Source organism: Python bivittatus, unplaced genomic scaffold (assembly GCF_059951505.1).
Source record: "Python bivittatus isolate LINGU-HERP-01145 unplaced genomic scaffold, Pbiv_v1 ctg000220_np1212, whole genome shotgun sequence".
Classification (NCBI taxonomy): Eukaryota; Metazoa; Chordata; class Lepidosauria; order Squamata; family Pythonidae; genus Python; species Python bivittatus.
This window is the reverse complement of record NW_028277048.1, coordinates 30185068-30206691: the sequence shown is the minus strand read 5'-3', so window position 1 is coordinate 30206691 and position 21624 is coordinate 30185068. Positions and strand designations below refer to the sequence as shown.

The following is a 21624-nucleotide window of genomic DNA, read 5'->3' as shown; positions in this document are numbered from 1 at the left end:
CCTGCTGGAACAGCAGATGAAAGCCATGGTCAAGAGAGCCTTTGGCCAACGTTGGGATGGGTCCATCAGCTGCACCTTGTCGTGGACCAAAAGGCACTGTAGACATCTTTCTGTTAGATTACTACACTTTGCTTTATGTGGGGCTGCCCTTGAAGATGACTCAGAAGCTGTAGCATTAGCTAGTTTAGCAAAATAACACTTGTTCTGCAGAAACTGCATTGTCTGCTGATAGGGTTCCAGGTCCACTTCAAAGTGCTGCCAATTACTTACAAAGCCGTTATGGCTTGGACTCTTGTTACCTTCATTAACATCTTGCCCCCTACACAATCCAGTATAGAGAAGATGCTCCAGGTACTTGCCCAGGAGCTGGGACTGGGGGCTGGGACTTGGAGAACAATATTCTCAGCAGTAGCACCCCCTCTCTGGAACAGCTTGTCCCCTGAAGTCAGATACAATTTGTCCCTGCCCTGATGGTGTTTCTCACAATGGCAAAACAGGCCTTCTTCAGCATTCAGATTTGCCTGATTGTGGCAACAGTTTTTATTAGCAGTATTTCTTAAGAGTATTTATTGGTTTTAATAGTTTGGTTTTATTAGTATTTTATTGAAGCTTTGTGGCATTTACTGGAAGCTGCCTAGAATTATGAGCTGGCATACTGATAAGTAAATAAATAAATCTGGAAGTTGTCTGGTCTGTAGAGTCCTGTCGGGTCCTGGCTTTGGCTACAAGGCCCAGCCTAAAGGCTCTCTTGACCGTGGCTTTCATCTGCTGTTCCAGCAGGAGCCAGGAGTCCAGGAGAACCTCCTGCATCAAAGGCCACTGGCAAGAAGTTAGCAGTGGATGTCCAGGAAGAAGGAAACATGAACAAATATTCAAAGACTTCTGTGCCCAGTAATTCTGATCAAACCCTCCAGCCTCCCACAAGCGTGGGATAATAGTATATATAGCAATCATTTGCGTGGGTGTGTCTATCCACGCGTATCTATTTATCTGTACACACACATATATGAAAAAGAGACAGGAAAAAAAATCTATGTCTGGACAATGTGCCAAGATCCCCATCCTTTTAACCAGCGTTTCTCAGCTTTGGCAGCTTTCAGAGGTGTGGACTTCAGCTCTGAAAGCTGCCAAGGTTGAGAAACACTGCTTTTCACCATCTCCATTTTTGCAATTTCTCTCCTCAGCCACCAGGTGGAGAAGAGTGTCCCATCAGCTTTTAGACCTGATACATAGGCCAGTAAGTTGTGGGCCCGGTAGGTGGGTGTGTACTGTAGAAGTTCAGTTGGCTTGCATTGCCCATGACTTGCATCTTTTGGGTGCACAGAGTGCATGTCCAGGGTTTGTACCAATGTGCAAACAGCTTTCTCAAAGTGAGGGAACACCTGGTGGTGACAGTGCTTCTCTCTCGAACCTCTCCTCACTGAGTGTGAATCTGTTTTTTGTGCCATCAAATAGCTGCTGTGAAACTATTTGATGGCAAGCAGACAGGAAAAAAATGTGTGAAACAGATAAATCAGCATAGAACCAATTCTGAAAGATAGGACTCCTGGGGTCTTTCCTTTCTCAAGGATTAGGTCATGCCAAGCCTTTCATTCTCCACTCTACCTTTTCTGGAAAGTAATAAACTGTTTCCCACTCCAGAACAGAACATTCCCATAACAACAAGGAAACAACTTCTACTGCAGAATTACTATGAATGATGTGAATGGTGATTAACAAATTACCTGGGATTAATGACCTAAGCCTTTTCTTTTTAAAGTAACCCCCCAGTTCAGGGATGCACGAGAAACTGCCTCCCGCCCACCCACCCCGGCCGCTAAAGTGCAGGTACGTTAGCATTAATGCGATCTTATTTCTGCGTTGCTCTTCTGCCCCAGACGTAGGTGTCATTCAGTGGATGAACCTGTCTTGCCGCTACCTCCGTTTTTAAGAGATGTCAGATGCCCTTCGGGGATGGGGAAAGACCCCCCTGCGCCCAATAATTGCATAACTCTCCCCCTTCCCTTTTCCAGAAAAGAGGACATCCCGTCCCTCGAGTCGGGGGTGTTAAGAGGCAACCGAGCGGACGCTTACTCAGAAGTAAGCGCCGTCCTGGACTTTAGTATAGGGCGCCTTGGACAAGGCGGCACCGCGCCCCAGAAGCCGTCCCGCCACATGGAGGGCCGGGGTCGCCTCGGTGGGAGGCAGGGCAGGGCAGGGCAGGGCAGGCCACTCGGATGAGCGGCCTCCCGCTGGAGCGAGCAGCCTTTGCAGGGCGCGGTGCTGGGTGGCTCCCTTCCCCAGCCGAGGGGCTGCAGTGCGGAGTTCTGGGCTGCATGCGAGGGAGAGGAGGAGCGGGGAGGAGCTTGCCGCTCCCCCCGTCCTCGACAGATCGCTTATAAAGCAGCATCGCCGGACGCAGCGCCTTTTGCTCCCCGCCAAACACTTCTCGGACCTGCTCCTGAGCCCAGCGCAGCCCAGCCCAGCCCAGCCCAGCCCAGCCCAGCGCAACGCAGCCCTCTGGTGCGCCGCAGCAGCCATGAGCCACTCCAGCAGCATCCGCGCCACCTCCTACCGTCGCACCTTTGGGCCGTCGCCGATGCTGTCGCCGAGGCCATACTCCACATCCATGGCCTCGGCCTCTTCCGCCACGCGGCTGCTGAGCATGCCTTCCTCCGGAGCGCCCTTGCGCTCCTACCGCGGGAGCGGCGGGGGCAGCGCCATGTTCTTGCGCACCAGCGCGCCGGTGGTGGTGGCGGCGGCGCCGCGCTACGCCTACAGCGCCGAGAAGCTGGACTTCTCGGTGGCCGATGCCCTGAACCAGGAGTTTCTGGCCACGCGGAGCAATGAGAAGCAGGAGCTGCAGGAACTCAACGACCGCTTCGCCAGCTTCATCGAGAAAGTGCGCTACCTGGAGACCCAAAACGCCGCCCTGCTGGCCGAGCTGGGCCAGTCCCGCTCCAAGGAGCCCACCCGCGCCTCGGACCTCTTCCAGGACGAGCTGCGCGAGCTGCGCCGGCAGGTAGACGCGCTGGGCAAGGACCGCGACCGCTTGCAAGTCGAGAGGGACAACTTGGCCGAGGACTTGGCCGCCCTCAAGCAGAGGTGAGTTCCCAAGAGCGGGCACCCCGGACAACTCGGGGATGGGGTGGGGAAGCGGAAAGGACAGTCCGGCCCGGATCCAGAGAATGAGGCAGAACTTTGGGTTCCCCAGTCCAGTTTTAGAGGAGGGGTGGGCAGATGGAGCGAAGGGGTTAAAAGTGTAGAAAATCCGGTCTCTTACGTATGAATGGTAGGAGGCGTCTAGCAGAGAGGGAATATTGACTTTTTAAATTGGGCTGAATCTGTGCTGCTTGCTGGAATGCTAAAGTCCCGTCTCTGGAGCACTAAAAGAGAATGCCCTAAGCATACACAGAGTGCTTTTCCTTGACCCAAATTCAATAGTCTCAGGTAACTCACTCTCTTTGAGAAAAGGAAGGATTTCTTGTCAATGATGGGTAGGCTCCAAAAGAGAAGGGTGCCCCATTGATTACAGGAGAGATCAGGTGGCCCTGAGGAATGCGTGCAGGAAAATAAAAAGTGAACCATAAAAATATATCACTCTTCTGCATCATGTAACATGATGATTAAATCACTAGGAGCCAAATAAATGTGTATGTGTCTTTTTTTTCTTCACTGCCTATATGCTGTAGAAAGCAAATGTGTATAGCAGTGTTTCTCAACCTTGGCAACTTGAAGATGTGTGGACTTCAACTCCCAGAGTTCCCCAACCAGCATGCTTCTGGGAGTTGAAGTCCACACATCTTCAAGTTGCCAAGGCTGAGAAACAATGGGGAATAGTCTGAAGGAAAGAATAACTGCCTAAGAGTCAAAAGAGTGGTGTCTTTGCATTGGAGCCTTTTGTCCTCTGTGACGATAGAGGAATCTAATGATTTGGAGCTCACTGGATCAGGAGTCTGGGTTTATCTCCTGTCTCAGGAAAAAAGTTAGGCTGCAGTCCTATAAGCTGCTCTGAATAGGTGGCGACTTTCTTTGTGGGCAACTGTGTAACAGACTAATTCTGGCTCTCTCAAATGGCTGCATTTAGGAAGGAGAAGAGAGAGTTGTCAGGCAGATCTTGTGACCACACAGAGGAGTTTTAGGATCTCTGAGCGTGAAGTGGAAGAAAACTCAGGCAGAGCTGAGTTCTTGAACACGTGCACAGGAGAGAAGTGCCTGGGGACCAGATGCAGGTTCTAGACTGGCGGGTTGCTGTGCACAGAAAAGCGGTCCTTGAGATGAGCCCGGGGTGGGGTGGGGAGAAGGGTGTGGTGGGGATGAGTCTGGCAGACATGACGTGATAGGGAGGGGAGAGGGGTGGGCAAGGAGGCAAGGAAACCAGGCATCTGGAAAAGAGGAGGATGAGCTAAATATGGGGTGGGGCAGGAGAGTGGGAGGAGGATTGAACCTTCTGGCCCATCTTGAACTCCCCCTTTGGCCTGGGGGCATTCGTGTGACATCTGGATATGGCAGAGAAAAGGAAACGAGTGGCTACTTGGGAGGCTCAGTGAAGGGATGTAGCAGAGAAGACCCCACTAAGAGACCCTCTTTCTGGGTGGCAGTCAGAAGACACGGAGGAAGCAATGCAAGTTGGCAAAGGAAAGCGCAAAGGGGATGCCACATTGGGAGGGTCATGGCAGCCAGGCTGCAAACTCGAGGGACAAGCAGTGACTAAGGGGCCCCAGTGGCCTTCCATGAGCCTGCTTCTTTGCAGCAGAACTGCCTGCCTATTTTTCATCTATATTCAGGTGGAAGAGAAGACGCGTGACTGAATTGCCTAGGGCACTGTGAAGTGCGGTTGGTTCTTCTGCAAGCTGGCATAGCTCATGCTGTGGCAGATGGGGAGGTGGGAAGAAGGAAAGGAGAGATGAACATCAGGTGCTGAGTCTTGGAAGAGCAGCAGGCTAGACCCATTTAGACATACAAAATATTATGGAGCGCCCTCTTTTCCAACCTGACCCCTTCTCCCTCCCCCCCCATCTTACCTGTCCTCTGGGGACATAAAAAAATAGAAGTTGTCATCCAATATCCACATTTTGAAGATGCTTCTGTTTTTCCAAAAATAGGCTATAGATTATTAATTCTGCAAGGAGCATGGAATGAAAATGTTTTTTAAAAACAATTTTCAAAGTATTTAACTTCCCTCCAACTGCATCTCCTCCCTTAATTTAAACTCCCTTTCCCATTTCCAGTGCTTTCTTTTTCTTACTCTGAAGTCAGAAAATCTGTGACCAGGATTGTTATTTATTTACTTTTCTGAACAGTGCCTACCGCACAGTAAAATCATTTTAGTTTGCAGAGAAGTTTATGTAATTTTTTTTGTATCACACTCATGGGTTAGGAATTAGATGTGATAGATGTCTGCAAGTAAGGATATGGCCAGAAACTTAACATGTATAGCCCATTTGCCAAGCTACTATATTTTGCTTGGTTCCTGGAAGCAGAAGTAAAAAGGACAATAAATGGAATATTATTTCTGATGTCAATGGGACATTTAGTTGTGTGGGTTAGGGCAGAATTTGATCAGAGTTGTGGGCTGCACAGGTGAAATGAAGGCGACAAATTCTGTAGCATTCACCCAATTTCTGGTTTGGGGCTGCTCTCTGCCCTCTGCAGGCTGGATGAAGAAATGCACAAGCGAGAAGATGCTGAGAACAACCTGGTTCTCTTCCGCAAGGTGAGCCAAGCCTCTTCTAGATGAGAGAGCACTAGAGGAGGGAATAGTATGCTGGGCTCTCACACCCCCTTGCACGCCCCTGCATGTGTCCTTTCAGATTCATGACTCACCCTGCCATTTGCAAACAGTCACACTTTTTTATTTTCCCGTTCACACGTCAATGAATGCATGCTTCTACATTTGTTTTCATGGGCCTTAAGCCACAACCCTTGTTCTCGAAATCTCTGTTTGGGAGCTGCATAGGCTCCTAATTGTGCTAGACCAACGAGGCACGCTCTGTCCCTGGAATCCCAGGCCAGCTTGGCTGATCAGCCTCCCGACCACTCTTCCCATTCTCTGCTGTCCATTCTACTTGTTAACGTGGAGAGTGGTGGGCAGCTCGCTGGGGCTCTGACCAGCCTTTGTTTTTCCCCCCGCCCCCCCCCCCCGGCAGGATGTGGATGATGCCACCCTTTCGCGCCTGGAACTGGAGCGTAAGATCGAGTCCCTCATGGATGAAATTGAATTCCTCAAGAAACTGCATGAGGAGGTAGGAGCAGTCATGGGCTGCCATGCAACTGATGCCCTTTTGACTGACCAGTAGACCAGCCTTTTTGAACCAGCAGAGACCTCTGAAATAGGACCACCTTGTGGCTGCTGCAGGAAGACCCTGAGCCTGTGGTTGTGCAGCAGAAGCATCAGTGCTTCTCCCATCTGAATGACTGGCATCTTCCCGAAGGTGACGGTAGCAGCCGTGGGAGGAGATACGTTGTGCAAAAAAGAGCAGGGTAGATGCCTCAGGGAGGATGATGGGGGACTAATGGAGCAGGGATGGGAAATCCTGTGGCTTCCAGATATTGCAGTCCTATCTATTCTGATTAAGAGTTAGAGATGTTGGGAGTTGAAGTTCAGCAGCACTGGGAAGGCTACAGGTTCCCAGCCCTTGCATTTGCAATTTTTTTTAGGCAACCCTGCAGCAAGTGTGTTGCTTGTGGGCCATCTAGTGGTGCCTAGCAGAAAAACATCTGCATCTCCAGCCCCACCCTTGGATGTGTGGGCAGAATGACTGGTCTCCACCGTAGTTTTGCAGGGCAGATTCACTTGAGGAACTGATGCAAGGGGCAGGTGGTTGCTCCTGCGCTTTAATGCTCAGTGTATGCTCTGGTGGGAATATATCTTTCGCGTGCGTCTGTTCAATGTGGGCAGTGATGTTATGTCTGAGCAGTCCTCTGTCTAGATTGCCTTCTCTGTGCTATGCACTCTGCCACGTGAATGATTACATCTAATCTCGTCGACCTGTTTGCCGAGCACGGCTGCATTTGTGATGGGCCTTCCTTTGCGTGTCTGATGCATGCAGGAGCTGAACGACATGCAGGTGAGCTTGCACAGCCAGCAGCAAGTGCAAGTGGAGGTGGAGCAGGCTAAGCCAGATCTGACAGCTGCCCTGCGGGAGATCCGCACCCAGTACGAAAGCATCGCTGTCAAGAACCTGCAGGAGGCTGAAGAGTGGTATAAATCCAAGGTGCCTAAACTGGGTGCGATACGAAGGGAGAGAAGGTGGGGTACAGGGCTATTAACAGGACGCCTTTGTGAAACGTTATAGAGAGCAGGGAAGGTGACCTTGATGGGAATACGCTAGATGCGTGAGCTGGGCAAAAGAGACTGAAACATTTTTTAGGTCCAGGGCAATGGAATAATATTTGGAAGTGGCTCGGGCAGAGTGTAAGGAGGAGGAGGAGGTGCGGCACAATCAGACTTGTAAGAAACTCGGTAAAAGTAGTTTTAGGCTTTCTGCGGAGCTGATTTCCTAATCTGGTCTGCCTAGAGGGGCTGACAAATATTAATAGATGCTGCCTGAACTCCTTGGAGGAAGAGTGCATGAAAGATACAACAGGCTGAAAAGTAACTGGTGGAAATGTGAAGGAAAGGGCCACTGCCGAGTGGTAAAGCACCACGTTTGCAATACAGCAGGTCTCAGTTTTGATCCCTGGCGTCCCCAGTTGGAAAAGAGAATTAGATAATTGGAAAGACAACCAGCTTGAGAGTCTGGGGAGCTGCTGCCAGTCAGAATAGCTCATACTAGGCCAGGCAGACAAATTAGGCAGCTCAGTGAACCTGTATGCACACACTGAGCAGTTTTGACTGACCTTCTCAGCTAAGTAAAAAATGGTGACTGTTGAACCCAGGCCCCCATTGGTTGAAGGCAAGGTAATCTGCCAAGGAGGAAGGTCTCCCCAGCAATCATTTCTGCAGAAAAGGTAGATGAGGAGCATTTGGGCTTCAGATGGGGCATTAGAAAGAGAAAGCCCTCTCTTTCCCTCCCCTTATTCTCCAGAAGAGGAGGAACATCACTCACCAACTTTGGAGCTGCAGGTCCTGCAGGTGAGAATTCTTATCTTGGAGGGCTGGACAGGTAGGAAATCGAAGGAAAAGGTGGAGTGGATCAGGCAGGAAAGGAGGAAGGGAAGCAGTCCTAAGCCAGGCATTGTTAGGCTTGTGCACCCACCACAAGGTAATTTCCTTGGCTTCAAGGGGGTTCCTTAGCACAAGCCCCTGCCTTTGCGAGGCTGTAGGTTTTGATGTTCTGAATAGTATCACCCTTGTCCCCTGCAGCATTCTGCCCTATCTGTTGACTGGCATACCTGCTTTCTTGCTGAGTCAGCCCCCTCACCAGAAATAAGCATTGTGTGGGGAAGGTGCAGGGAACCACTGCCAAGGTAGTGGTCAAGGGTGCAGGACAAATGCAGTTTTGAAGGACATCTACAGATGTGTTCTCTGCATTCAGCTGGTGGCCTGAAGGGTTCAAATTTCTGTTACATGCAAAGCCCAAAGGCCAAGAGATTTTTTTTTTTTTTTTTACAGAATAATAGCTAATATGGAAGCTGGTAGTTTCTGAGCAAGAAAGCACTTGGAGAGACGAAAGCGTAGCCCTTTCCTCATAAAACATTTTCTGCTTGGAAAATCCATCTGCTGCTTAAATTCCTCGATGGTGGAATGAGCAAAGGGGTATCCTGACTAATATGAACAGTGGGTAGCAAAACAAGAGTTCAGAGTTAATCCTCCTGCTCTTTGACACACAACTGTATCTCCAGAAGCTATTTTTCATTTTTTTTAATGTGAAGAGGTGGCTTTATTTCCTGCATCAGCATATAGCAACCAGATTTACACATTATACTAGGTCATGGTTTGCTGGCTGGGGAATTCTGGGAGTTGAAGTCCACACATCTTAAAGTTGCCAAGGTTGAGAAACACTGGTTTAAAGCATTTTGCATTTTTAAGAGACAAAATGGGTGCCCTTATCTCTTCCCCTTTTTCCCAGGATATTATTAGCGGCCACATTTTTTGTTTTGGGGCAAAATGGGTACCTTCAAGCCTCTGCAAGCATGTTAGCCCTTGAACATCCTCGAAGGCTAAAAATGTAAAAAAGAGGGCTCTAGGCCACACCTCCTCTGTGGCTTCTTTTTCCAGTTGCTCTTCCATCTTTTTTTTTTAAATGCTGCAGGGCTTTTCTTCACCAGTAGAGGGAGCCCTAACACTGAAAACGCTGCCTCTTCTGATGGGTCAAGAAAATCGCTGCTTAGTGGAAGGGGGATTTTCTTACTACCATAAAACCTATTGATACAACAGAATAATAACCCATCCAGGATAAAGGTGACTCCACCTATTTCTGAAGTGTGCCCTTGACGTGTGGGGCAAAGCCTGATGTCACTGTTTTGATGGATGCCCTGCTCTAAGCCATAATGTGGCTTGGTAGGTGCTTGTAATGAGTCAGATCCATTAATGTGTAGTTTGCAGATTGTGGCGTAGGTCAAAACAGGAGCAAGAACAGGAGCGGGAAAGCCACACGTCAGGCTGATAGTGCACTGCAAAAGGATATTATAGAGGACCGACCCAGTGCTGTGGCCCCTGGCTGTTCTGTGAGATTTCCACAGAGGAGAAGAGGTCCATAGGTGGATCTTGTGCTCATGTTATCAATTCTCTTGTAGCTAGTTCATTGTGAATGAGTTTGGGTAGGGGCTGGTTAGTTGTTGTTTTGGGGGTTCTTGCCTCTCTTGATGTCCCCAAATTCTTTGCAGTTTGCTGACCTGTCAGATGCAGCCAATCGGAATCATGAGGCGCTTCGCCAGGCCAAACAGGAGATGAATGAATCTCGCCGTCAGATCCAGACCCTGACCTGTGAGGTGGATGGACTCAAAGGAACAGTGAGTAAAACACCCATCCTGCTCTCAGCCCAGGACAGTGAAGTAGCAGCTTAGTTTCACTGGGCCCTCTGCTCTGCATGGAGAAACCCCAGAGGAGAGATTGGTTACAGCGATCCTGTGGCTTCTTCATTATGACAACTTCATTGGCTACTGAGCTGTTTCCAAATGGTGGTTATGACCCACAAAAGCCCTGCATGACTTAGGATCATGATTTTTAAAAAGCCACCTCCCTTCACATGAGCCTGCCTGGGTTTTAAGATCTTTAGGTGGAAAGGGCCTTGTCTCTGCTTCAGCCTCACTGGAGCATGTTTGGCAGGAATACAAAAAGGGCCTTCTTGGTGATAGCTCCTCTCAGGCTCTAGAACCACCAAACCGGCTCCATCTTCTGCGTCTTGCTGGTGGTGGCAAAGACCTTCTTGTTCAGGCACGTTTTGGGACCTTAGGCTGATTTGTCGGTAGCTGAAACAGGTTTTGCTAAGTAGCTGCTATTCATTTTTTAATTCAGTTGATGTATTTTAATCAACATTTTGTATTTGGTTGTTGGTAGCCTTGAGCACCATTTATGGTGGAAAGCCAGACTGTAAATGTGATAAATACAATAAAATGAAGAGGGGAAGTCACCTTCAGTGCTTTCAAGCTATCTGGACTCATCTGTTTTTAAAGTCTGTTGGAACCAGAAGTTAATTCTGCACCCACAGTCTTACCTTCATTGCCTGTGAATTAGTGAGATTTTGGAGTCAATGGTTTGAGCATCTAGCATCATGGATTTCTGTCTTAGTGCTGCTTCCTCTTCACCTTTCTAGAATGAAGCCTTGCTGAGACAGATGCGAGATCTGGAGGACCAATATGGGGCTGAGGTAGGCTCCTACCAAGAGACAGTGGCACGGCTGGAGCAGGAGATCCAGCACATGAAGGAAGAGATGGCTCGGCATCTACGGGAGTACCAAGACCTGCTGAATGTCAAGATGGCTCTTGACATTGAGATTGCCACCTATCGCAAGCTGTTGGAAGGAGAGGAGAGTAGGTAGGTCACTGGTGGTCAGGTCCTGCCCTGCTCATCTTTTGGGTTCATGGGCACATTTTGAATGTCATGGGTGCCACCCATGAGTGGCTACTGCAGGCAGCATGGCCAGCCACAAAACCCTCTTTTCATAAAATGTAAACTGGCTTTTGGAAGACAAGGACTTGCCCTAGAAATGGAGCATAAAGCAGGCATGAAGAATCAACCATTTTCTGCTGAAACACAACACCCATTTTAGTGAGTGCTTTCTCTTGCAAGATCTTCCATCTAGCCTTCCCCAACATGGTACCCTCTAAAAGCCTTGGGACTGCAATTTTAAGAGTTCCTAGCTAGCATAGACAGAGGCTACGAACTCTGTGGGCAGCAGTTCTAATGTACCTGGAGGGCACTAGGTTGCAGAAAGCTGATCATCCCAAAGTTTCCCTGTCCTCACCCAACCCATTTTCTTTCTCTGAAACTTTAATTCACACAAATGCATCCTGCTCCTTAAAGTGTCCAGTCCTTTCTTCTCTTACCCCCCTGATAGGTGGGCATTGCCCTCAGTTTCCACCAATCCTGCTTCACTGCCCTCCCCTCCATCTCCTTTCAGCATTTTCATAGGTGGGGCACATTACCACCAAATGCATATATTCTTTTCCTAGGAATGTCTCGGGGATAATATAGGCCAACCTTGCTTTGCGGGGTGTCCTGTCATCTGTTTCTTATATTTCAGACAATAGGATGGGTGGGCATGGATGGGGTACTTCTGCACTGGGAAAGGTAGTCCTTATTTTTACCTGGTTTTATACAATCTTTTACAGGAGTGTGTGGGGAGGGAGGCGGCCTTCTTTTTTAAGAGGGATGAGGTAAAGCCCTTTTAAAGGAAAAGTTTGAGATTAGGTTGTTGCCATGTCCTATAATGCTCTCTGGCCTGTATATTCCCTGCAGGATTGCTGTGCCTGTCCAATCCATGGCGTCTCTCAGCATCAGAACCACAGGTGAGCCAATGGCCGGGATGAGTCCTAAATGCCTCCCGTGTGTTTTGTGTTGTTTCACAAGGGTTAGGGTTTCTGAAAGAGTAGTCACAGAGATCTGATGATAGCGCTGACATAGAAGTCAGCAATATTCTAGCTGGACCCAAGCATCTCTGTTTGCCCATTTTCTGCCCACCCTTTGTTTCTACCAAGCAGTGACTTGAGGGGAGCATTTTAGTTTGATGGGAACAGGCTTGGTTCTGGAGGTTCCCCCTTATCTCAAGTTGTGCAGGCAATCTGGCCTTAGCCTCAGTTGCTTTCTCTTGGGAACAAGCCCAAAGGCCCCCTTTTTCCCCCTCCACTTTCCGTTCTTTCTAATTTCTCCCAGCTCATAGCCAGGGGTCTTTTATCACAGGGGTATGAGTGAAGGAAGATGGCTGAGCTGGCTGGGCACTTGGGAGTTGCAGTCCTGAGTCCCCTGCGTGACCCTGGGGGGCAGGGGGAAGAGCGAGGGTCCTTGAATGCTGAGCCTCCTCTCCCCCACACCTCCCTCCCCGTTAGTTTCAGAGCCGGAGCCAAGTGTAGAGAGCCACACCCGGAAGACTGTGCTGATCAAAACCATAGAGACTCAGGACGGAGAGGCAAGTGAATTACCTGTTCCAAACTGGGAATATGTGTGAAAGAGGAACTTGGGGAGGAGGTGTGATTTTTAAGTTGTGGGAATTGGACCTCAGCCTAGGGCACAGCAAAGAACTCCAGAGGTTTGCCTAATTAGGGTTCTGCTATTGTTTCAGTCAACCAAAACAAGCTGGGAATAGCAGTCCCAACTTCCTGAAGGGCACCAGGTTGGGGAAGGCCAAAGGAAAGCATTGCCTGTACTGATCTTATGGCCTGACCTTTTCTCTACCCGCAGGTGGTGACTGAGTCAAGGAAGGAGCAGAGAGCCGAGATAGAGAAGTGAGGCTGGTCACCCCAACAGGCTCTCCCGGGCCACCGAGAGAGGCACTAAGCTCACCTCTTTGCAAGATCCCCCCTTCCCTCACTAAGCCACACTGGCCTTATTTATGATGGTGATGTTGATGATACCTCTTACCACTGGCAGCCTTCCCACACTGTCCCGGGCTTCCTGAGCCAGCCCTCCCTGCCCTTTGGACCGTATCCTTTTCACAGCCTGGTGGTAGTCCCAGCAATAACCACCCATGGTCTTGGGAGCGGGGATGGCTTCACCCTGCTCTCTTCTTCCACTGCCTCCTACCTCTTCTTATCATGCGCTTCCTCATCTCCCCCACTTCAACCAGTCTCCTCCTCCCAAAAACCAAGCTGCCTTCCTGTAAAGCACCACTCACAAAGCCAGCCCACCCTAGGAACCAACTTGCCAGGTGTGTTTAGATTGAATCTGAAGGCCGTGGCCTTCCAGCTGTTGCAGAATTAAAACTCCCAGCCTCCCAGGTCATACAAAGTGCTGCTAGGAGTTGTAGTTCAGCAGCTGCTGGAAGGTCCCAGGTTCCCTACCACTGCCAAACGCTTTGATGACTGCAGGTTGACAAGCTTTGACATCTTGCAAGGCCGACTAAGCACACCAACTTGGAAGCACCAAAGAAGGCCAGGAGCTTGCTCACAGCCTTGGTTGGCTGCTCCTGTTGAATCTAAAACCAGTTCTATGTGCTGGCCACAGACACCCCTCATAGTTTACAGAGATTCTCAAGAGAATCGATGGGAACTTGCTTTATCAAGATTACTGGTTTGGCCTTACAATCAGCTCTCACTTCTGTGGACCTACTTTGGGAAGGTGCATGGTTAGCTTCATATCACCTGCACTGAGAGGGAGAATAGGACTGGCCAACCATATAGGGCTCTTTTAAGGATGACAAGGTAACGTAACTGAAGCATTTTGAACATTAAATGCTAAATGGTGTTAATTCCCTCAGTTGTCATGCCCCAATCTGGTGTTCTCCAGATGTGTTAGACTCCAATTCTCAAAATTCCTAACCAGCATGATGCTGGCTGGGGTTATGAGAGTTAGTTAAATGCATCTAGAGAGTACAAGTGGAAAAAAAACTACTGCAGATCTTCTCAAATGTCCTCCAAAATGAATGCATATAAAACAGATGATTCGTTGCCTTTTATTTTTTAAAGCAAATTTTGTAAGGGAATCTTAAAAAAAGTCTAGAAGGAAAAAAAAGCCCTCTGGCCATTAATGCATTAATTCCTAATACTGAAGGGTGCTAGTGGTAATCTGAAGAATCTGATCCAGTAGGTGTTTACTCAGAAGCCTCAAGTCTTTCTTAATGTTCAACTTCCATTCAAATACGATTTTTACTGCACTCTTACAAGTGATGTCAGCTTTGCCTGCTAAGACGTAAGTGAACCTAGAAAGCTGCCTTACACCTGGAAGTGTCAGGGCTGGAAGCCTCCATCTGGAAAGCAAGGGCTCTTTTGACGGATCAACACTCCATACCTGACTTTCACAGCTGAGAAAGAGCTTTTCTTCCGAGCAATTCATATGCTCTGCACTCTCTCTCCAACCTAAGAAATTGTGAGTTATGGGGAAGAGAGTCTATCCAGGTTCCAGCTCCTTAATCCTCCTCTTACTGTCTGACAAGCAACTTTCTTCTGCTCTGCCACCTTTTCTGGTAGAAAGGACCAGAACAGGTCGAGGCTACCATGGAATTCCCCTTCATCTGCACTGCACGTGATTAAGTGTTGTGCGGGTGAGGAAAGCAGATGAGCAGTTTCTAGAGTACTGGGAAATACTTAGCAATTGCCTTTTTCAGAGTCTAAATTCACAGGGTCAAACGAACTGCAGAATAAAAAAGCAAAAATGCATTCTTCCAGAGGTGCTGATTCATGGCCTTAATAAGCAGTGATTCTCTCATGTGCGAAAGGCATCCAAGGCTCCTGTCTAGCAGAAGTGGTCACCAAGATCCCCATGCAGTTCCTGAACCCCTTGTCTGTAGTCTTGAGAACCCCAGCGATGGTGTGAATGCAATCCCAATTTGGTGGCAAATTGCCAAAATCAGAATGGCGTGCCTTTCATATGATTTTTTAAAATATAATCCCAAATAAAAAGAGGGTGTTTATCCTTCAGATAGGCTTAGCTTATTTAAGAGAGTAAAATAGAAAATGGCACGACACTTTAAACAGCTTAGCCCTACCCTACCTTCTCACCATGTTGTCATCATGTCATATCCTTGTCTACTATGGCCCTCAAAATGCTGCCTGTCTTTCCTTCATGGGATCTGTGGCTTCTCATAAGAGGTAGCACCAACCTCTTCTTGCCTGTCCATTTTTAATCAGATCCAGCTTTCTTGTCTCAGACTGATGTCTTCTTTTACATATTGTCTTTTCTTTTCAACTTTCGAACTATCCAAGGGCTTGTCTTTTCTTTCCTCTCATCCTGCCCTTGATATTCCATTTCTTTTCAGATACCTTCACTTAACTCCTTAAGAGTTTGGCAACCACTGCATTTCTGTTATTAACTCCATTCTTATCTGCCCTTCAAGGTAGGTCAGGTCAGGAATCAGATACCACCAAGACTACAGGAACTCTACTGTTATAAGCTATATTAACAAAATCTTGAAAGATGGAATTTTCCTCTGCTCCTCTTATACCAAAGAGAATCTACGTGGGATTATCTTGAGGTTTTTTTTTCTTTATCTCATCTTTCCCAGGGCTAAGTTGATGTTTACTTAATTCCTGCATTTCTTCTTCAAGGTTATCTTCATATTCCTGTACATTCTGTATCTTATGGAAGGAGGAAAGCTACAATAGAGGTTTTCTACCCTAAACCCAGCAGTCATCTTGATAGGCAAGAAGTTTTGTTTTCCCATTTCTCCCGATTCATCCCAGAAAGAAGGAAGCTTCAGGGAGACGCCTCTCCTCAGCTGTTGGGTTTATCCCTCCAGTTCTGTTAGACCAAGACCAGCCAAATTTTTAATGGCTGAGGCTGATGCTTATTTTTATTTTAGGAGACAGGGAATGCAGGGCAATTATAGAATAGATTAAGCTAATTTTTTGAAGGCATTATTTTGGCTCAATGTGCTATCTTTGCTTGGTTTGAATTGCTACCAAATCATATGGTGCAACACTAGGGGGACCCTGAATGTCATAAAAATGGTACTTGAGCTGTTTATAACCTACACATGGACCATAGGATGGAGTGGTAAAACATGCCTTTGGGGATGGGGATTTCTGAGACAGAGAACCTGTTAACTTGGATGACTTTCTTAGTGAATTAGCAGCTGAAGTAGCCTCTGTGATTATGCTTTCTTGTGTGATTTTCCCCCCCAGTCCATCACCCATATTAACTCTTGATTTCTCACTCCTGATTAATGCTCCAGTAGGGATGTTATGTTTTTCCTTGAAAACCATTAATGCTAGAGCTACAGAAATTCTTGGAATCTAGGTCTAACAGAAGTTTCTTTAACATCTGCTTTAATTGCTTAGTAGAGGCTAGGTAACCTCAGCCACACAGAAGCAATTTCTGACCATCATTGCTAGCAGTGGACAGCCCAGTTTCCCACCATCTGGATATGAAAAGACCAGGGAAACGATCAAAATAGGCATATTGGAGGAAAAAAAGGACCCCCCTCCTCATCTTCCCATGTGATGCAAAAGAGTATTGGGTGCTGCCCCTTGGTGGCCAAAGGGTTGCCCACTTCTGATAAAATGCTCTATAACTTATCTGGGTCAAAACAGATTTGAAATGCAGAGGAATTGCACATCAGTTTTTAAGCTGTTTTCCACTTCTATCTGCCGTGTTTGCTTGTGGTCCTGGAGTTTCCATGTGCCTTGGTCTACATGTAGCTCTTTACTGTGGTCAGAAACACCCCTGGTTGCAGGTGCCAGTTTGCATGTCAATTTTCTAACCAGTCATTCCAGATTACTTAAGACCAGATCCCAACCCACACCCCCTCCTCTATTTTCCTTTATGACCAGAGCCAAAAGATGGGTGGTACACTAGATCAGTTTGTCACCCTCTCCCTGTTATTTGTCTTGTTCCTTTGTTTCACTGATTCCTTTGGTTTCTTGATATCCATTTGGGGTTGCAAGGTTTCCTCACACATTACTCTTCAGGAGTATACTGGTTTCTTAAAAGATGCTACAGCAACTGGGACTTTTCCCTCTAAGGAATGGAGCAAGCAAAAGAACAGACATCATGAGAACACTTGGGCTGGCTCTCTTATTTACTAACCTCTTGAGCCCATGGGTGAATTCTCAGTAGTTATGCGTATAATGAAAGCAGAATACATTTTGTTATATGGAAGTCAATTCGGTATGAATAAGGTTTTCAAATACAATATGGGAACACCCATAATTGATGCCTCCCCATCTCATAAATCATACTTTAGAATCCACACAGTAATGCTTAGAATAATTCATATAAAAGATGAAGATTCCCCAAAGGACTTGGGGCCTGTTAGAAAAAGTGCCGTGTAGCAGACCAAGTACCTAGGACTTAAGTGGTGACATTAGTAGCATAAAGTGGCCTAGAAGAGACATTGGAGGAAATCCATTTCCACTTAGCTTCTTCTGTGAGCTTGAGCATAGAAGCTCATCTGAACAAAAAGAGATGCTTGTACCTTTCAACTGAGGTTCCTTAACCTGTCACGTGGTCATATAACCTATGAGTGACATTAATGTTCATTAATGCATTTAAGACTATAGCTTTCCTATTAATTTCTCCATGACCAAGGTATCCCAAGGGTGGTGATAGCTGCACCTTCACCTAATTCTTGAGTAGGGGTATTTCCTCAGCTTTTATCTGCATTATTCCCATGATAGTCCATGCATGAGCAATACTGAAGGATGCAGGGCAGCTACTTGGAAAGCTGACATCTTGATTTCCGAGAAATATCTGCTGCTGACTTAGAATGAATTTACAGAATCAATCTCCATTTGGGATCAATACCACTTATGGTTGCTAACTTCTATTGATCTTCAGTACAAGCTTCTTACTATTGCTTAATATGCAAAAATTAAGCTGCAGGAAGCTTAACAGGTAACAGTTATGTCCTAAAAGCAGCCAATCGTATCAGACAACCTTAATTTAATTGCAAAATCTTGAAATAGGTTATTGACAATTGAAAGGGGAAGCAAAGTAGCAACAGCTGGGAGCTAAATATATATATATTACTGAAAAGAAAGTCCAATTGAGCACAGAAAACTGTAGATACAGAAATAAGATCATAGCTTTTATCCTCAGGCCAATAATACCAATTTTTATACCTCTATTACTATCTCATTAAACAATTGATTTTTTAAATATTGCTTTGAGAACTTTTTATAGCACAATGACATTATTTAACTTTCCTGAAGTTTTAGGATATTGTGATAATGTTTTAAATCATTTCACTTCATGGCTGTCCTGCCCTGTCTTTTGTATCATCTGAGATCTTGTCTAGTCCTCTTAAACATCTATATTATTAGTATGACAGAATTATATGTACTTACATACTCCTTGCTCCTTCTCACTTGTTTTCTTTTGGGCTACAGGCAATAATGTATGTAGCTTTTTTATTATTTATTTACAGAAGCTCACAAGCCTTCAGAATATTTGCCCAATAATAGAGAACCTCAGTGTTATTGAGATCACTTTTCCTGACTTAATTTTATTCCAAGGGCTTCTTTTCCAGTCCTCAAGATCCTTTGTAATCTTTTCTCTCTCTGCCGCCTTTGTAGTTTTTCTTTCAGAACTTGTTAAAATCAGAACTTGAACTGACACCCCAGTACAGTACTATTCAAGTTTATTTGTAAGGATACAAGGAGACTTTCAAGATTACGTATTTCCCTAATCCCATTTTGCAACAAGTGCAGCAGCAGCGTGCTCTGAATATGGTACTTGCTGCACCCTTGCAGGACCTGCAATTTCTAGCTGACTGGTTAAAGCACAGAGTTGCTAATTGGCAAACCCAACTTAATGATGCTGCAGGAAATTAGGACACTGCCCGTCTGGATATTTTATCTTTTTACCTACACCTCCCCTCCCCTCCCCTGTTGAGGGGCAATTTTAAAGTCTCAGTAGCTACAGTAAATCAGAACAGGAAAGGAACAAATTGATGCGGGAAGTACACAGTATCATGCTATCTAATGAACCTTCCCACAAGTCTGGTTCATCAGGCTGTGTCCAGGCAGAACCTCACTTGTATTTGATCCTTCCAATTTTTGCTTTTCACAGCATGGTTCAGCATTTATTTTTTGTGAGCATGTAACTTGAGAGAAACAACTTTGTTATGTACTACCTACAAGAAAGTGGATATTCAATTTTAGACCATTATTGAAGTTGGCCTTCACTGTAAATACAAGAATCTTCCCCATGAATGACCACAGCATTTTCCCCCTTTCCTAGCCAGACCAATCCTGCAAATTAACTATGAAAATAAAGCATAATTTGATAGTAAGTGGGGTGGTTAAAAAAAGTTCTGCATTGCAATGCAAATAACTGCATTGTTTTCTTGCAGAGAAGCATAGATGTGTAAATCTTCCCAGTTTAAAGCACTAAGCTTGAAAGTAGCTGTTCTGTCAACTCAGGATACATACCAAACTTGAGATTTCTGGTAAGGTGGGAACAGCATCGGAACAGCTCCAACAAGGTTGGAGCAATTTCCTTTGATCTTGCCATGTTTTACACAGCTTTACTTCCTGGCCTCCCAGCCGGCATTCCCTTGCAGAGATCAGCATACAATACTCATTTCTGTACAGGGTTGTGGGGCCTAAATAGTATCTCCTGTGATCAGTTTCTTATAAATGGCTCTGGCACATTACGGAGCCCCAGTATTGGATTTCTGATACCTTGCACCTTCTTCCCTTTATCCAAAAAGGAATGATAGGTTTTGAAAAAAATGACCACCAGGGCTTACACTTTATGGGCTTTGGTACTGATTTCCTGCTTTTGATAGTTGTCAATTTCCATGTTCCTTGTTAGAGCTGGTAGAGATTCCTGGTGCTAACTCTTCCCATGCCAATGGATCTCTGCATCTCTCCTGCTATGCTATGCTATGCTATGCTATGCTAATCTAATCCTGGCCACCCCAATTCCTGCCCTCGGATATCCACATAAACTGGCTCTCCAGAATACCTTTCCTTGCAATTTAGCTTGCTTCATTAAATATCTAGCTTGGGGAAAGATGATGTAGCACGCCCAGGTAACAATGCAACCTATTACAGTGCATACTCCTGTGAAGAAGCAGGATACATGGAGACTGGGAGTGGTGGCAGTCATTTTGTTCCTGGTGCTTCCTGAACTCCCCTGAATAATGTCAGTTATCTAATGCCCACGGTCAGTGTGTGGAATAGGCCACATATGCTTTCAACCAGCCAATAAACTTAATGTGAAGAGTCTGTCTTGCTTTGTTCTCTTTTGGGGGGATGTTTTGAGTGTCAACAGGATCTTCCACACAGAACTCCAAGCTCCATGCACTGTTTTGTTACAGCTACATGAAGCTGCTGAAAACTATACTAGCTTTGCTCTTAAGATTTGTCAAGCAACACATTGATTTTCTTTGCCAGTTCTGCATTTAAAATTTTTTCTGTGACTGGATTCATACACTATACTAAGCCTTAGCTTGTAATGGTTGCATATGTGAACTGCAGTTTAGTTAATAAACCATAATTTTAAAACCATGGCTTGACATAATACACGAACTTGGAAGAACTGCCAGTTTCAGTTCAAAAGTTCACCATATAGTTGCAGCTACCAGCTTTGCAGCACATGTTGCTCCAAACCAGTGAGTCCAATAAGCATGGTTTAACTCCATGTTTAAATCCTGGCTAAACTATTTTCTGTAAACCCTGGTTAGCAAAAGTTCAGTGTGGCTTATAAAGGTCCAAAAACATCAAAAGTGTAACAGTTAAAAATCATATGTGAATTATGAAAAAAACAGGAAAGATAAAAGCTTTGGCTTTATCCTGTGCTTTAGACAAGATACAGGAATTTCATCCCCATCTAATGGGGAACTGGAAAAAACCTCATCAATATGCATCTGATTCAAAGTCTGCAGGGAAATTGAAGACCACTTGAAAAAAAATGTGATGGCCATTTTTACCTTTTTGCATGAAGCAAGGGTTGGGCTCAATGGTCCAGCTGCTGGATTACAGGTCATTACAGTACTGCTTTTGCTTGGCAAACAAACACACACGCTTGGTAAGCAACTAAAACCTACTGAAAAGCGATCATTAGCATGAGTTAGGCCTCAGCTGTAACCTCTTAGAAGTCCTGGTATTTACAATAATGCACAGCTGAAGGAAAAGCAAATCTGTACACCCTCAGAAAAAAGTAGGTTCACACAAAATGCTAAACCAAGGGTCGCTTAATGATGGTTTACTGAACACACCAAAACTGGCTAGGTTCACACAAGCACTGGCTAATACTTGCTAGGTTCCATATCACCACAAAAAAAGAAAAGAAAAAGGCCCGGTTTAGTGGTTAAGGCATCAGGCCAGAAACCGAGAGACAGTGAGTTCTAGTCCCTCATTCGGCACACAGCCAGCTGGGGGACCTTGGGCCAGTCCCTCTCCCTCAGCCCGGGGAAGGGGCAATGGCAAACTGCTCCCGACATTTTGCCAAGAAAACTGCAGGGACTGGCCCAGACAGTTGCCAGGAGTCAAGAGTGACTCGGAGAAAATAAAATGTCACCACCAAGCGAGCCTTACGGTCAGCGACCGGCAGCCCGGCAGCCCCCAGCACGAAGCCAACCAGCTCTGCTCCTCGCGAGCGTTGCCCCGCCCCCTTTCCCGTGGCTTAATGCTAGCCGCTCAACGAACGCCGAGCACCTC

General features: G+C 46.4%; 1 protein-coding gene across 2 annotated transcripts; it reads left to right on the top strand.

Moving 5' to 3' along the window:
• The first annotated feature begins 2433 nt into the window (after positions 1-2433).
• Positions 2434-20184, top strand: PRPH (peripherin). Of its 2 annotated transcripts, XM_088138228.1 has the most exons (9): positions 2434-3084; positions 5635-5695; positions 6129-6224; positions 7032-7196; positions 9751-9876; positions 10680-10900; positions 11825-11874; positions 12412-12491; positions 12764-20184. In XM_088138228.1, the coding sequence occupies exons 1-9, from the start codon at positions 2519-2521 to the stop codon at positions 12809-12811; spliced, it is 1413 nt and encodes a 470-aa protein (XP_087994354.1). In that variant the 5' UTR covers positions 2434-2518; the 3' UTR covers positions 12812-20184. The 2 variants fall into 2 exon arrangements, with proteins under 2 accessions (XP_087994354.1, XP_007426284.1); XM_007426222.4 differs by lacking the exon at positions 12412-12491.
• Positions 20185-21624: the final 1440 nt, after the last annotated feature.

What these genes read in the sequence shown, in the direction of transcription:
- PRPH (XM_088138228.1), top strand. Translation starts at nt 2,519, where the DNA reads ATGAGCCACTCCAGCAGCATCCGCGCCACCTCCTACCGTCGCACCTTT. An exon ending in ACCTGGTTCTCTTCCGCAAG is followed by an intron (nt 5,696 to 6,128) that starts GTGAGCCAAGCC and finishes CCCCCCCGGCAG; the next exon opens with GATGTGGATGATGCCACCCT. An exon ending in AAGAGTGGTATAAATCCAAG is followed by an intron (nt 7,197 to 9,750) that starts GTGCCTAAACTG and finishes AATTCTTTGCAG; the next exon opens with TTTGCTGACCTGTCAGATGC.